The following is a 14,084-nucleotide window of genomic DNA, read 5'->3' on the forward strand; positions in this document are numbered from 1 at the left end:
GTATGAATACAGTAGCTCAAAAGTTGCAATAACTCTTGATGCCGATTTTGTGGCAATCTTGTCTGATTCCAGCCTGCTTTGAACTTCCTTCTAATCTATGCACTTAATGTAACATACACTTCTTATATATTCTCTATATTTACTGAAACATCAAACTATAATAATACATTTCTAGTGTGAAGCAGAAAGCAACTTCAGCCCTGAATAAGAAAGTGGACGAATAAGAGAAGAGCTTCAGCATCGTCAGCTGCTAGAAACACGAGGGAGGAGGTGAGGACTGAGGCAGACAGGAGCAGGCATACAAGAGGAAGCACAGTGCAAACTGCTGCCTGCACCCTGCTCGCTGTCCTGCTTGCTTACACTAAGTCACTGCACTTTCTTACCTTGTCCTCACCTGCACTTCTTCATCACTGCTCTCTTTCCCATAGTAAGAGTTCTGGGAGAGAAGTAGCAGAGTGCTGACCTGAAGACATGGATCACATTACTGAGCTGATGAACAAAAGTGAGGGCTTCACCCTAGAAGCCAATGGATCTGATGAGCAGCCATCTGTAAAGCCACTCTTGGGTATTGGCATAGACAATGTCATTACTTTGGTGGTGTTTGGCGTCATCTTTGCTCTAGGGGTTTTGGGCAACTCTTTGGTCATCACAGTATTGGCAAGAAGCAAGCCTGGCAAGCCTCGTAGCACCACCAACATCTTCATACTAAACCTGAGCATTGCTGACCTTGCTTACCTACTCTTCTGCGTCCCTTTCCAGTCCACAGTCTATGTCCTGCCAACCTGGGTGTTTGGGGCGTTCATCTGCAAGTTCATCCATTACTTCTTTACTGTCTCCATGCTGGTGAGCATCTTCACCCTCTCTGCCATGTCAGTCGATCGCTATGTAGCTATAGTCCACTCCAGGAGGTCTTCTTCCATTCGAGTTTCAAGGAATGCCCTGATAGGAGTCATCCTCATATGGATTCTATCCATTGCAATGGCTTTTCCTGTTGCCTATAACCAGCATCTGATCCACAGGAACAACCAGACATTCTGCTGGGAGTCCTGGCCAAATATGAAGCACAAGAGGATTTATGTTGTTTGCACCTTTGTGTTTGGGTACCTGATCCCTCTGCTTCTCATTTCCTTCTGCTATGCCAAGGTAAGTTCATGAAATAGTTGTATGTTTGCATAGCCTGCCTCCTGAACATTTTCAATAAAGTCTTGTTTACCAGAGCTGGATACAGGTTAATACAACTCAATGCTTGTAATGAGATATAATAAACAAACTGTCTAGGCTAATCCACATCTATCTGTATACTGTATGTCCATTGAGATGGTGCATATATTATGGAACCCTCATAGCATTTCCTGTACTTTTCCTTAGCTTTATAAAACTAGCTAGTGTAATTAATTTATGCATTAGAATTATTAGAGTAGAGCACAATCCTATTACACACTCTTTACTGCCAGCAGTACATTACACCTGTTGCTTCCCTTTAGGGATAAGACTATTAGCAATGAATCCATTCACTTTCTATGCATTGAGCACTCTTGACCAGTCCCCAGTGGCTTATCTTTACTGCACATTCCCCATAACCTGTTGACAAACAAGAAAGATAGTGTATAATCATAGTTGTAAATGTCTCCTGCAGTCATTGCACAGTAGATATGTGACCTTGGCCAGCACCTAATATGAACAAATGCAAATGACACTTTATAAGTAACCTATAAAATAAAGTTCTTTGGGAATATAAAGTAGCATATCTTAATTTATTTAACTCTTTAGAGTTGCTTTCTGGTACATTATGATGACTTTTGGTAGGAGAAGTACCTGAATCCCTGTGTAAAATAATTGATAGCACAATATGATGCCATGTGGTATATAAAAGACAGCCTCATCTCTGCTACATCATATCTCAGCTCTGCTGTACATATGAGGTTAAAATGTGTCACCTAGATGTGGGATATATCCATGGGGATTTAGGTGCGTATTCATGAACACATGCATATGAATAGTCACTGACCTGAACTCAGTCCTAACTCAGATTACAGTTTTACAGTTATTATATTAGAGAATAATATAAGAGTTAAAGGAGTATTCAAACAATGAAAAGTTATTCTCCCATAAGCTAGGGGATAAATAATCAGTGGGATCTAGTTGGTGTAGCATCCGCCAATCACAAGTATGGGATCTTGTGTCCTACCTTTGATTGGAGTGGCAGATTACACATGTGATGTTGCTCCATTCATCTTTATGGAACTGCTGACGAGAAGCCAGTACTTGGCTACCTTAGCATTCCCATAGAATTTAATGGAGCAACAGGTCTCTAATGCCATTTCATTCATATGAGGCACATGGATCCCCAATACTCATGATTGCTGGAGGTCCCATTGGTAAGACCCTCACATATCAGACAGTTATTCCCTATCCTGTAGATAGTGAATAACTTGTCATTATCAGAATTACACTTTAAGATCCAAGTTATACAAGGAAGACGTGAAGACATTTATAGAAATACAAATCATTTAACCTGGTTGCCTTTATGGAGATAGGGAATTGTTCAAGATAATGTCTGCTTTAAATAATCCATTTGTGAATTCCCTGTTGAGAATTGACAATCGTATAGCCAGAGGAGAAACGTCTACAGTACAGATGGTCTTTTTCTCTGGAGGACCCAGTATGTCTGTGCAATACATGGACAACCATTCATTTCAATGAGATATTTATGTTATTTTTATGCCGTATTGCCAAGGAAGAACACTATAACATTAACATTAGCTACAGAATTCCCCATATTGTTTACAACTTTGTCTATGGCATAAAACTCTTCTAAAATATCCTCTCAAAGAAATTCGGAAAACACACAAGCACTGTTCACTTTGTATGAAGTTTAAAGAAAATGCTCAGAATATTAGCATTTATCCGCTGAAGTTACCAAGTGTCAGAGTGACATATTACAAGTACAATATATCATTTACCAGGCACTTAAAGATGCTTTCAAACTTCCAAGCAAAAGAATTTGAAGAGATTGAAAGATCTCAAATGCTTATGTTAACAAAGGGTTACTGTGGATGAAAATGGAGGTATGTGCAGTCTATACCACTTATACTGGATGAAGTAGGTGTAAGTCACAGATAAAATATGGTAGTCGGCGCTGTATTCTGCACTGTATTCTTATATCTTTCCCTTCAGAGACATGATATTGTGGGTGGTTGGGGTTTCATTGTGAGCTCTACTGCTCTGTACTATTTGTATTCCAATACTATGGCTTACTACAGTCTGGCTGTGTTGCATAGTATGATCGCATCTAGCACTTCTTGCCTGTAGAATGTGACACAACCCTGTCATTTACTTAATATCCAAAGCTTGCACCATGATTAAGAAAGGTCTTATTACTCATATCTAGATTTTTCAGTATATTTCTGACGCAGCTCCAGATCTAATCACCCTGTGTGAAGATGAAGAAGTAGTTATACTTAAGCACGTGTTATCTGACCCCTTATTGTATCCACTATTTAACCTCTTCCTTATAATACCTTAAAGGTTTGCAAGCATAATGTTATTCTTCTGTTATGCCAAGTGTCAACATGCCATTGATCAATGAAACTAGAATAAGGAATTCATCCATCCTTCCCAGCTACCTAGAAATTCTTTGTATGCAACCTAATATTTTCTTCTATTAGGCTGAAACAAAGCATTTTATCAATGGAGATAAGAATGCTATTCTTTCTAAAGTGGTGCTTTTCAAAGTTGGCATATTGAATTTAAAGATACCAGGTTACATATAATACAGTACTGTGCACACAAACCAAAGACTCATTGTTTACCTTGTATTCTCTTCTATATACTTTCTAAAATAGGAATCACATATTAACATAAGCCTTGACTATTTAGCGTTCTGTGACATCCTCAGCCATAATATATTACATTATATTGCTGCCTGATGGAGTTGTCAGAAAGGGAACATTTTTTAAACCAGGTTCACAAATGGTTAAAACACAAAATAAGCAGTTCTCACCTCACTGATCTCTCACTATTCCCATTTCCATAATTATCCTATTCCCTGCTGGTCTCTACTTCAGGTTCCTGTCATAACACTCATAGGATGCCATGAAATGCCTTCTCAGCCAATCACTGGCTGCCATAATGCGTCGCCTTAGTCAGTGACAAATTCAGTGGGCACTTCCTAAAATTCCCTATTTGAGGACAGGGAAGTAGACATCATAAGGATCTAGGCAGTGTTGGACCAAGGAAGCAAAGATCAGAGAAGTGAGTATTATTCCTTTCAAGTCTGTAACACATTTTGAGGCTTTTTTTTTAATTCACTGCTGGAAAACCCAGTTGTTTTTTGATGCAACCATCACTATGAAGATACAATACTTAGCTGGAAAGTAACTTGCACAACATTAAAATTTTACTGAAGTCAAGGAAGAATGAATCAGAGGAAAAATTAAAATTGTGTTTGGGTGACGTTATTGTGGACAATCTTTCAAAAAATAGCTTTGAATGTTCATTATGTCATGTCTGGATTGTGTCTAATTTGTAGACTACAAAATTAAATAGCATAAGGGAAAAGCAGCATGTGTGAACGTAGACAAGGAGAGCGGCTAAATATAGGATTAAAAATGAGAGGCTTGTTACTAAGGTTGTATTCAAACGGCGGAAAATGTAGAGGAACTTGCAGTAGACACCTGACTGAAGCTCCTCTTCATTTTTGCCCCTCAGGCCTACTGCATTGGAAAGCAGAAGCCGAACTTTGACATTCTACTGCGGCTTTAAGCCAGGGAATGGGACTAATCAGAAGGATGTCTCAAACTGTGGACAGATCTTGTAAAGAGAGAGCAGGATGCTTATTTCTTCAGCATTGTGCTCTAACCTCATGGCAGAATCTGCTGTCTCAAAATCAGCTGCAGATTCCGCTTTGTGAATGCACCTTAAAGACGTATTTACAACTTAAGTATCTGTGTCAAAATAAGAATCTCCTATGTAGCAGAAACCAACAGGCCAGGTAATATCACTCCCTGCTCTCTGGAGGGGAGGGGGTGTCCAAGTTCTCTGGAGCATTCCTTCTCTTACAGTTTAGTTATCTCCTGCTCCTCACTGACAAAGCTCTCGGTTATCAGAGCAATCAAGTCAGCTAATTGCAGTTTGATGATAACTGCATAAGGGCTTGTACAGTGGACTTGCTTTGTGCCTGCTATCTCTGTGTGTAAATGCAGAGATAACAGTGTGGAGTTTAGTACAAAGTCACTGTTCAGACAGCTTGGAAGTTTTATCTCTTCTTTCACACTTGAACACTGAATTGCTTTCGCAAAGTTCTTTAGAAATTTAACAGTGGTCTTGTGTGTTTTGGATCATTATCATTTTGGAAAAGTACATGACTGCCAAGGGCACAGAGTAATGGTAACATCTTATTTTTCAATATACAGTAGTATATATTTATTATACCATCAATGAAATGCAGCTCCTTGACACCAGCAGTACTCATGCTGCCCCACATACAGATCTGATCTTTTTTCTCAGTTTTTATGACATTTCTGTTCCATTGCTCACATCCAGTGTAGTATCGAGCAGGAGGGCAGGGGGCCTGTAGCATCACCTCCACCTCACATACAAGATCATGATTTTTTTACTAAGGGGTTAATGCGGGTGTTAGACAATGAATGTATTACAGATTAGTCTTCTGCTCCGATTTTGGGTGCTTGGTGGTTGAGAGAGCTGGGACAATCATAAGGTCTTCTATGCTGCTGTCTGAGCAACAGAATACTAGTGGTGGTATTGCCAGGCCTAATTAAGTTGTACAACGCAGTGGGGTGACACAAGCTGAGAATGGTTGAATCTCATTGAATCTCATATGACTCAGTTAGTAACACCCTGATTTGGAACTTGCCATCTATTTGAGCATCCATTCATGGCAACAATATGTCAGAATATATATCTGAATACGGGCTGTACACACAGGAGATCTCCTTCTTCAGTTCATTTGCTGGCCGCAAGCTCTCTATAGCTTCACTTTGGCTCCTGAGATACGACAGACTATTACCCAGTCTTTACGTATCTGCTTCCAGACTACAACTGCAGCCCCCGCAGGCTATCCGTGTGCTGTCCCCAGCCTCCTCTGCCTTACCTGACTACTGGACTCCTGCTCCTGTACCACTAGTAACGCGACACAATATTTCCTAATGGCATTGAAGCTTTCAATTACCCAGATCCCATAACTTTACAGTCCAATAAGTGCAAGTTTACTGAAATAAAATTTGATGGCCTAATAAAGAGGATTTGACACCAAAACAAGTTTCAGGAGATTCACTCACTTCTAGCTGTTAGTTGTAGAGACTTGAGACCTATTCTCGGTTCGATTGCTCACTTAGCTGATGAGATTGTTATGCTGTAGGTAAGGGTTATTAGGCTGTAGTCTAGGAAGGACAGAGATTTGTGCTACCGCTACTATATTTAGCTCACAGAGGATTACCTTAGCTACTTTTCAATTGAAGAAAATCCATCAGATAATAATGTGTCACAGCTGATGCCACCAACATAATTATTGATCAAGTCTAAAAATTCAAATGTGCACATCAAAAATAACTCACAACTTGATAAAAATGATAGAAATAACCTGCAGCAAAAGTTACAGACTAAAACTACTGACAGTATTAGAAACCAGTATAAATATACAGTACTTAGTATGTGAATCTTTTGACTACCCCCAAAACAAAAAAAAAAAAAAGAAGTTTTTGTCTGTCCCACTCCATAATTTCAAGAGTTTGCCGTTGAATCTCAGGGCCTAGACTCCCCAACCCCTCTTCGGTATTCTTGAATGAAAGCTTTAATTGTCCATCCAAGACATCTAGAGAGCCATCACATAAGAGCAGAGTTGAGGAGGAACATTAACTGTATAAAATGCAGGACACTTCATAGAGATCTAGGGGAGAGGAGCCCACAAGCTAAACTTATAATTCCAGCTGTGACTATGACTCACACTCCAACTCCAGCTCAAACTGACTCTGAGTCCTTTGTTCATACAGGCAACAATGTCACAAGAGAAGGATCACTCCGAAATATAAGTTTAATGGACTAATGAATTGGGTGCTGATCTGGTTTCATGTAGGAGATTGAAATCCTTACAATTATAGCCTGGCTCACTGACTAAGCACTCTTTGATTTATTTTTAAATATTGGCACCATACAAAAAAGGCTGCAGACCCCGTCTATTTCATGCAAGTTATGAGGTTTGGAGACCAGTAAAAGCTCCAATTCTGGAAGATGGGCAGTGGTTGGGATGAGAAAAGTATAGGAAAGTACAGTGTTGGCCAAAAGTATTGGCACCCCTGCAATTCTATCAGATAATACTCATTTTCTTCCAGAAAATGATTGCAAGCACAAACTCTTTGGTATTAATATCTTCATTTATTTTGCTTGCAATGAAAAAACACAAAAGAGAATGAAAAAAAGTCAAATCATTGATCATTTTACACAAAACTCCAAAAATGGGCCAGACAAAAGTATTGGCACCCTCAGCCTAATACTTGGTAGCACAACCTTTAGACAAAATTACTGCGAACAACCACTTCCGGTAACCATCAATGAGTTTCTGGAATTTTAGACCATTCTTCTTTGGCAAACTGCTCCAGGTCCCTTCTCTTCTGGCCACTTTAGAAGTCTCCAGTGCTTTCTCTCAAACCATTTTCTAGTGCTTTTTGAAGTGTGTTTTGTGTCATTGTCCCGCTGGAAGACCCATCACCTCTGAGGGAGACCCAGCTTTCTCACACTGGGCCCTACATTATGCTGCAATATTTGTTGGTACTCTTCAGACTTCATAATGCCATGCACAGTGCCAGAGGCAGCCCTGTACCAGAGGCAGCCCTGTACCAGAGGCAGCCCTGTACCAGAGGCAGCCCTGTACCAGAGGCAGCCCTGTACCAGAGGCAGCAAAGCAACCCCAAAACATCAGGGAATCTCCGCCATGTTTGACTGTAGGGACCGTGTTCTTTTCTTTGAAGGCATCTTTTTTTTCCCCTGTAAACTCTATGTTGATGCCTTTTCCCAAAAAGGTGTACTTTTGTCTCATCTGACCAGAGAACATTCTTCCAAAACGTTTTTGGCTTTCTCAGGTAAGTTTTGGCAAACTCCAGCCTGGCTTTTTTTTATGTCTCTGGGTAAGAAGTGGGGTCTTCCTGGGTATCCTATTATACAGTCCCTTTTCATTCATTCGCCGATGGATAGTACAGGTTGACACTTTTGTACCCTCGGACTGCAGGGTTCTTTATCCACCATCTGCACAATCTTGCATTGAAATCTCTCGTCAATTTTTCTTTTCCATCCACATCTAGGGAGGTTAGCCACAGTGCCATGGGCTTTAAACTTCTTGATGACACTGCGCACGGTAGACGCAGGAACATTCAGGTCTTTGGAGATGGACTCGTAGCCTTGAGATTGTGCATGCTTCCTCACAATTTTGCTTCTCAAGTCCTCAGACAGTTCTTTGGTCTTCTTTCTTATCTCCATGCTCAATGTGGTACACACAAGGACACAGGACAGAGGTTGAGTCAACTTTAATCCATTTCGACTGGCTGCAAGTGTGATTTAGTTATTGCCACCACCTGTTAGGTGCCTCAGGTAAGTAACAGGTGCTGTTAATTACACAAATTAGAGAAGCATCACATGATTTTTCAAACAGTGCCAATACTTTTGTCCACCCCCTTTTTTATGTTTGGTGTGGAGTTATATCCAATTTGGCTTTTTGACAATTCTTTTTGTGGTTTTCCATTGAAGACAACTTAAATGAAGATAATAATACCAAAGAATTTGTGATTGCAATCATTTTCTGGAAGAAAATGAGTATTATCTGACAGAGTTGCAGGGGTGCCAATACTTTTGGCCAACACTGTATATAGAAAAGCACCGAAAAAAAAGCCCCAAGCGTGGCTTAGTTGGAACACATTTATTTCATTACTTGTGGCTATGTCCTATAATATAAGAGTATTGGGCACAGGTAACCACTTGTCCTTTTCTTAAACACTTTTCAGCATTCATTCTCCAATCTAGTGTATGTTGCAGATATGCACCCAAGTCCTTGCATGACTTAACCCTGCCCCTGCTCCTTGATAAATGAAGCCATTGATATTGGTAGATGGTGCCATCCATATAAAGTGTGTAGTATGCACCATTCTTCCACAAAGGCAGATGCTGGAGAAAGGAAGTACCAAGCTGTTGTATTTCAACATGTCCAGTTCTTTTGGTCTTGGTGAGATGAACTGTTGCCAAAGTAGTATGGCTTTTCCCTTCTTCCTATTAGGAATATGTTCATGTATGGTTCATACTGCTTCTGTCTAATGTGTAGATCCAGTCAGAAAGTATCAGAGGCCTTGTAGAAAGGTTAAAGTTTTATGACTCATATACTGTAAGTACATTCAAAGCTTTATACAAGTAGCATTCATTATCATATTCAGTACTGGTAAATGTCATCTGGTGCTTTTACAGAAGAATACGGCATTCTATTAACCTTTTTCTCCACACTATTGGTTAAATGTATGTAGTATTTGTCAGACATTTCAGGCATGACTTTGCTTTATATTTGGGCTACATTGTAAGTTTGGATTCCTATAGATACAAAACTATAGGGACCCCCCTCTTAATGACTGAATTCCGGTGTTTCATTCACTCCCATTGCTAAAGGTGTATAAAATCCAGCACTGAACTATGCTTTCTGCCTTTACAAACATTTGTGAAAGAATGGGCTGCTCTAAAAAGTCCACTGACGGCGGGTTCACACCTGCGCCCGGTCTCCGCTTTGCAGGTTTCCGTCTTCTGCCTGAGAAACTGGACAGGAGACAGAAACTGGCAGTCTGTTTTCAAACTCATTCACTTTAATGGGTTTGCAAAGTGACTGCCCCTGAGCGTTTTGCGCCTCTCCGCGGCAAAACAGTTTTTTTTAACCCGGACACAAAGTTAGACATGCAGGACTTTGTGTCCGGTTAAGAAAAATGGGCGCTCACGGGCGGACACTGACTTTCCGTCTTCAGTCCAGTTTCTCAGGAAGAAGATGGAAACCCACAAAGCGGAGACTGGCTGCAGGTGTGAACCCGCCATTACTTGCAGGATGATATTGTAATAGTTTGCCCTGCAGCAACAAGCCCATTGGTCAATATTTTTTCCTCTAAGATATTCCATGAAAACCTGGGAGGGGTATTATTGAAAGAGGAATTGTGTAGAAACCACAGCACATCAACCATGAAATGGCAAACCACTTTAAGTTACAGATCGTGCTGAGGTCCATAGTATATTAAAGCTACCAACACCCAATTGTGCCAATTCTAAAGATTGGTGAAGAGAGTTAATGCTATGTGGTTGTTTTTAAGGGTTTGGTTTAGACCCATTAGTGCCAGTAAAGGGAAATCTTAATCCTTCAGCATACTAAGAATTTTTTTACAATTGTATGCACCCAACTTTTTTGGAATCACTCAGAGGAAGGCCCTTTTCTGTTCCAGCATGACTGTTCCCCAGGGAATAAAGCAAGGTACATAAAGGCATGGGCAGGGCCGCCATCAGGAATTTTGGGGCCCCATACATCCTAAGTGTCTGGGCCCCACCCCCCCCCCGCCATTTTAAAACTACTTTATTTTGCGACACACCAATTCTGTATTACATTTCCCTTTATTTAGCAGCTTTACAAGGCTTAATCAAATTCTATTTGCAGGTATAATCTGCTCCGTGTGACAACACCATCTATAAGAGCCCTCCTAATAAATCCTCAGGGCTTATTCACATTGCGTTTTTGGCCTCCCTTGCCGGGATACGTTGGTAACCAGTCAGAATCAGCTGTCAACTTATCCCTGCACGAAGAACTGGCCATTAAAAAAAAAGGGGGCCTGCAGTTCTCTGTGCAGGGATAAGTGGATAGCTGATTGTGACTGGTTACCAACGTATCCCGGCAAGGGAGGCCAAAAACACAATGTGAATACTCCTTTAAAGTGAAAGTCCCACCCCCAAACAGGCTGCTATGCTAGTAGCATAGCCGCCTACATCATTATTAATACAAAGCACACGTACCTTTGGAGGTCTTGTGTGCTTTGTAGTTCTCCAGCTAAAAACTTATATATTATATATTATTGCCCCAGTTCCCTCTCCGCAGTGCCGCACACCCGATGCCCCAACAATCCCCCCCCACCCCGTCCACCTTCTAACATCTTTCCACTGCCCCCTGTACCCATACCTCCCAACTTTTGAAGAACCAAAAGAGGGACAAAATGTGCGGCGCTTTGCGCGGTGTGGCAAATTTAGCCCCACCCACCGTTATGTTGACTCCACCCATTCTCATTAATTTTTCATGTGCCCGCACACAGTATAATCCTCCTACAGTCACCCGTACATTATATGTCCCCCCTCTATCTCTCCCCCAGCTTCATATACACCCTTCATCTGCACCCAGTGTCTTGTCTCCCACCCAATCTCTGCCCCCAGATTCATGTTCGCCCATCCATTTCTGCCCCCAGTTTCATGTTTCCCCCCTCCATCTCTGCCCCCATTGTCATGCCGTCCTCTCCATCTCTTCCCCCATATTCATGTCCTCTCCATCTCTGCCCCCATATTCATGTCCCTCCATCTCTGCCCCCATATTCATGTCCCCTCCATCTCTGCCCCCAGTGTCATGCCATCCTCTCTCTGCCCCCAGTTTCACGTTCCACATTACACTGACTGACTGACTTACCTTCTCCTTCGTTCCCTCGCAGCTCTCGGCGCCTCTCTCTCACTGGCGCACAGTTATAGACGCGATGTGACGTCATCACATCGCATCTACAAGCCAGTAGCGGAGGCGGCGAAGCGAGGAGCTGACACAGGTCAGCTCCTCGCTTCAGCCGCATATGTGACAGCGAGAGAGGCGCGCAGTGGCGAAGCGAGAAGCTGACCTGTGTCAACTCCTCGCTTCGCCGCCGGCTACTGGCTTGTAGACGCGATGGCTGAAGCGAGGAGCTGACCTGTGTCAGCTCCTCGCTTCAGCTGCATATGTGTCAGGGAGAGAGGCGGCAGCGGCGAAGCGAGAAGCTGACCTGTGTCAGCTCCTTGCTTCAGCCGCGTATGTCTTCAACTCAGATCTGCGTTGAAATAGGACATACACAATGACTGCTACGGGCGCCAGGGGGCCGGCACATGGTGGCGGGCCAAAACCGGGTCCCCCCATTTTTCAATTTGGCCGGGCCCCTGACGCCAGTACCAGTAGTACTGCCCTATCGGCAGCCCTGGGCATGGGCATGGGTGAATTTGGTGTAGAGGAACATGACTGTAAAGAAACCTAACCTCAACTCCATGAAAACACCTTTGGGGTCAAGTAGAACAGAGATAGGCAAGGTAGGCTGTCTCATTCAGCATCATTATCTGACCTCATAAAGGCGCTTCTGGATGAATGAGCAAAAAATTCCCACAGATACACTCCTAAATAATAGTGGTAATACACTGTTTAACAATAAGTGTTTGGACACCCATGCAAATGAAGATATCTGCGGTAATGATGTATGTTCTTAAATAAGAAACAGCATTGGCATTAGTCGCATGTAAGATGCGATGGAGTGCAAAGCTGCCCGATTTCGAGAAAGGGGTAATTTTGGGGTAGCACAGAAATGGTCGATCCTTAAGGGACATAGAAAGCAAACTGAATTACCGAAAATCAACAGTGGCCTATGTAATTACAAAGTGGAAGGTGAACGGTGATTGGCGGAATGTGCCCCGAGTAGGGTTGAGCGATCGGGATTGGAAATGTTCGGATTCCGATCAGCGATTAAGTAAATTTCACGATCACGATCGGAATTCCGATCCCGATCTTTTTGGCCGGGATCGAGATTGGAGGTTATTTCCCACAATACTTGGCCATTGGCCAATCATTGTGGGAAAAGCTTAGCACCCATAGGAATGAATAGAAGCGGCCGGCCGCTTAAACCCCTGCGTCCATTCATTCCTATGGATTTACCGCAGCCTGCCACTCTCTTCGTCCCTGTTTTACTGAATATACGGTAAAACAGGGACGAAGCAGAAAAGAGGCAGACTAGACAAGTCAATGTATAGTAGTATCTATCTACTCGCGAACTTCGCTCAACTTACCTGCACAGAAGTGCACAGACTGCCCTCTTCTGGTCCGGTCCTCTCTCCTTCACATGCCTTCAGAGCGCCCTGCGCCCCCCTCCTCCCTAGACTAGTATTATAGAGATGCTGGGAGAAGGCGGGGCTTGTGACTTAGGAGAGTGTGGGCGGGTACTGGGAGGGGAGATGTGAGTGATGCACTCACGTCTCCCCGCCCACACTCTCCTAAGCCACAACAAGCCCCCCCCCCCTACTCCCATAATCTCTAACACTAGCCTAGGGAGGTGGTGGCACTCTGAAGGCCTGTGAAGGAGAGACCAAGACCGGACCGGACCAAGAAGAACTGGGATCGGCAGCAGCAGTGGATCTGTGCAGGTAAGTGGACACCAGGGGGGATTTTATTTTAATCACTACACAGCGTGGAGTCCAAAAATTGAAACGATTTTTTGGACTACATCCTGTGTAGTGAATATGATCATTTTTAAAATCTGATCTTCGATTATTAAAAAAAATCCCATTGACTTGCATTGGGATCGGAATTGGAATTGGGATTGAGTTCGAATGGAAAATGATCGGAAATCGGATTTTAAAAACGATCCTGAAATTTCAAGATCGGCTCAACCCTAGCCCCAAATCAGCAGACCCCTGAAACTGGGAGATACTAGAGACTGAAGAGTGCTGGCCAGAGAAACCGCACCCAACCGATATCTCACATACACCAGGAGTTTCACCAGGCATCCGGAAGTATTGTGTCGATCAATACCAGCTGTAAGGAAGCATCTGCTGGGTTCTACCAACTATTGAATATGAATAATGTTTTTCTATTCTACCACAGGCGTCCAAATACTGATTGGTAGACAGTGTAATTGTGGGACGCCTTCACTTACCCAAGTAATTTTGAGGATATTCTTTTCTGAGACATTATACTTTATGTTACTGGTAAATATTGATCAGTATTTTTTGCATTGATGATAAAATAGGAGAAATGTGAAATTTGCAAGATGTGAAGTGCTCTGTTTTTCTTTAAA

General features: G+C 42.4%; 1 protein-coding gene across 1 annotated transcript in view; it reads left to right on the forward strand.

Moving 5' to 3' along the window:
* Positions 1-294: 294 nt before the first annotated feature.
* GALR1 (galanin receptor 1) overlaps positions 295-14,084 on the forward strand; it is a 238,113-nt gene continuing 224,323 nt past the window's right edge. The window contains exon 1 of the mRNA XM_075270771.1: positions 295-1,143. Within this exon, the coding sequence (XP_075126872.1) occupies positions 472-1,143 (672 nt within the window). The 5' untranslated portion in view covers positions 295-471. The remainder of the gene's footprint in view (positions 1,144-14,084) is intronic.

The sequence above is a fragment of the Leptodactylus fuscus genome, chromosome 4 (genome assembly GCF_031893055.1).
Source record: "Leptodactylus fuscus isolate aLepFus1 chromosome 4, aLepFus1.hap2, whole genome shotgun sequence".
Lineage (NCBI taxonomy): Eukaryota > Metazoa > Chordata > Amphibia > Anura > Leptodactylidae > Leptodactylus > Leptodactylus fuscus.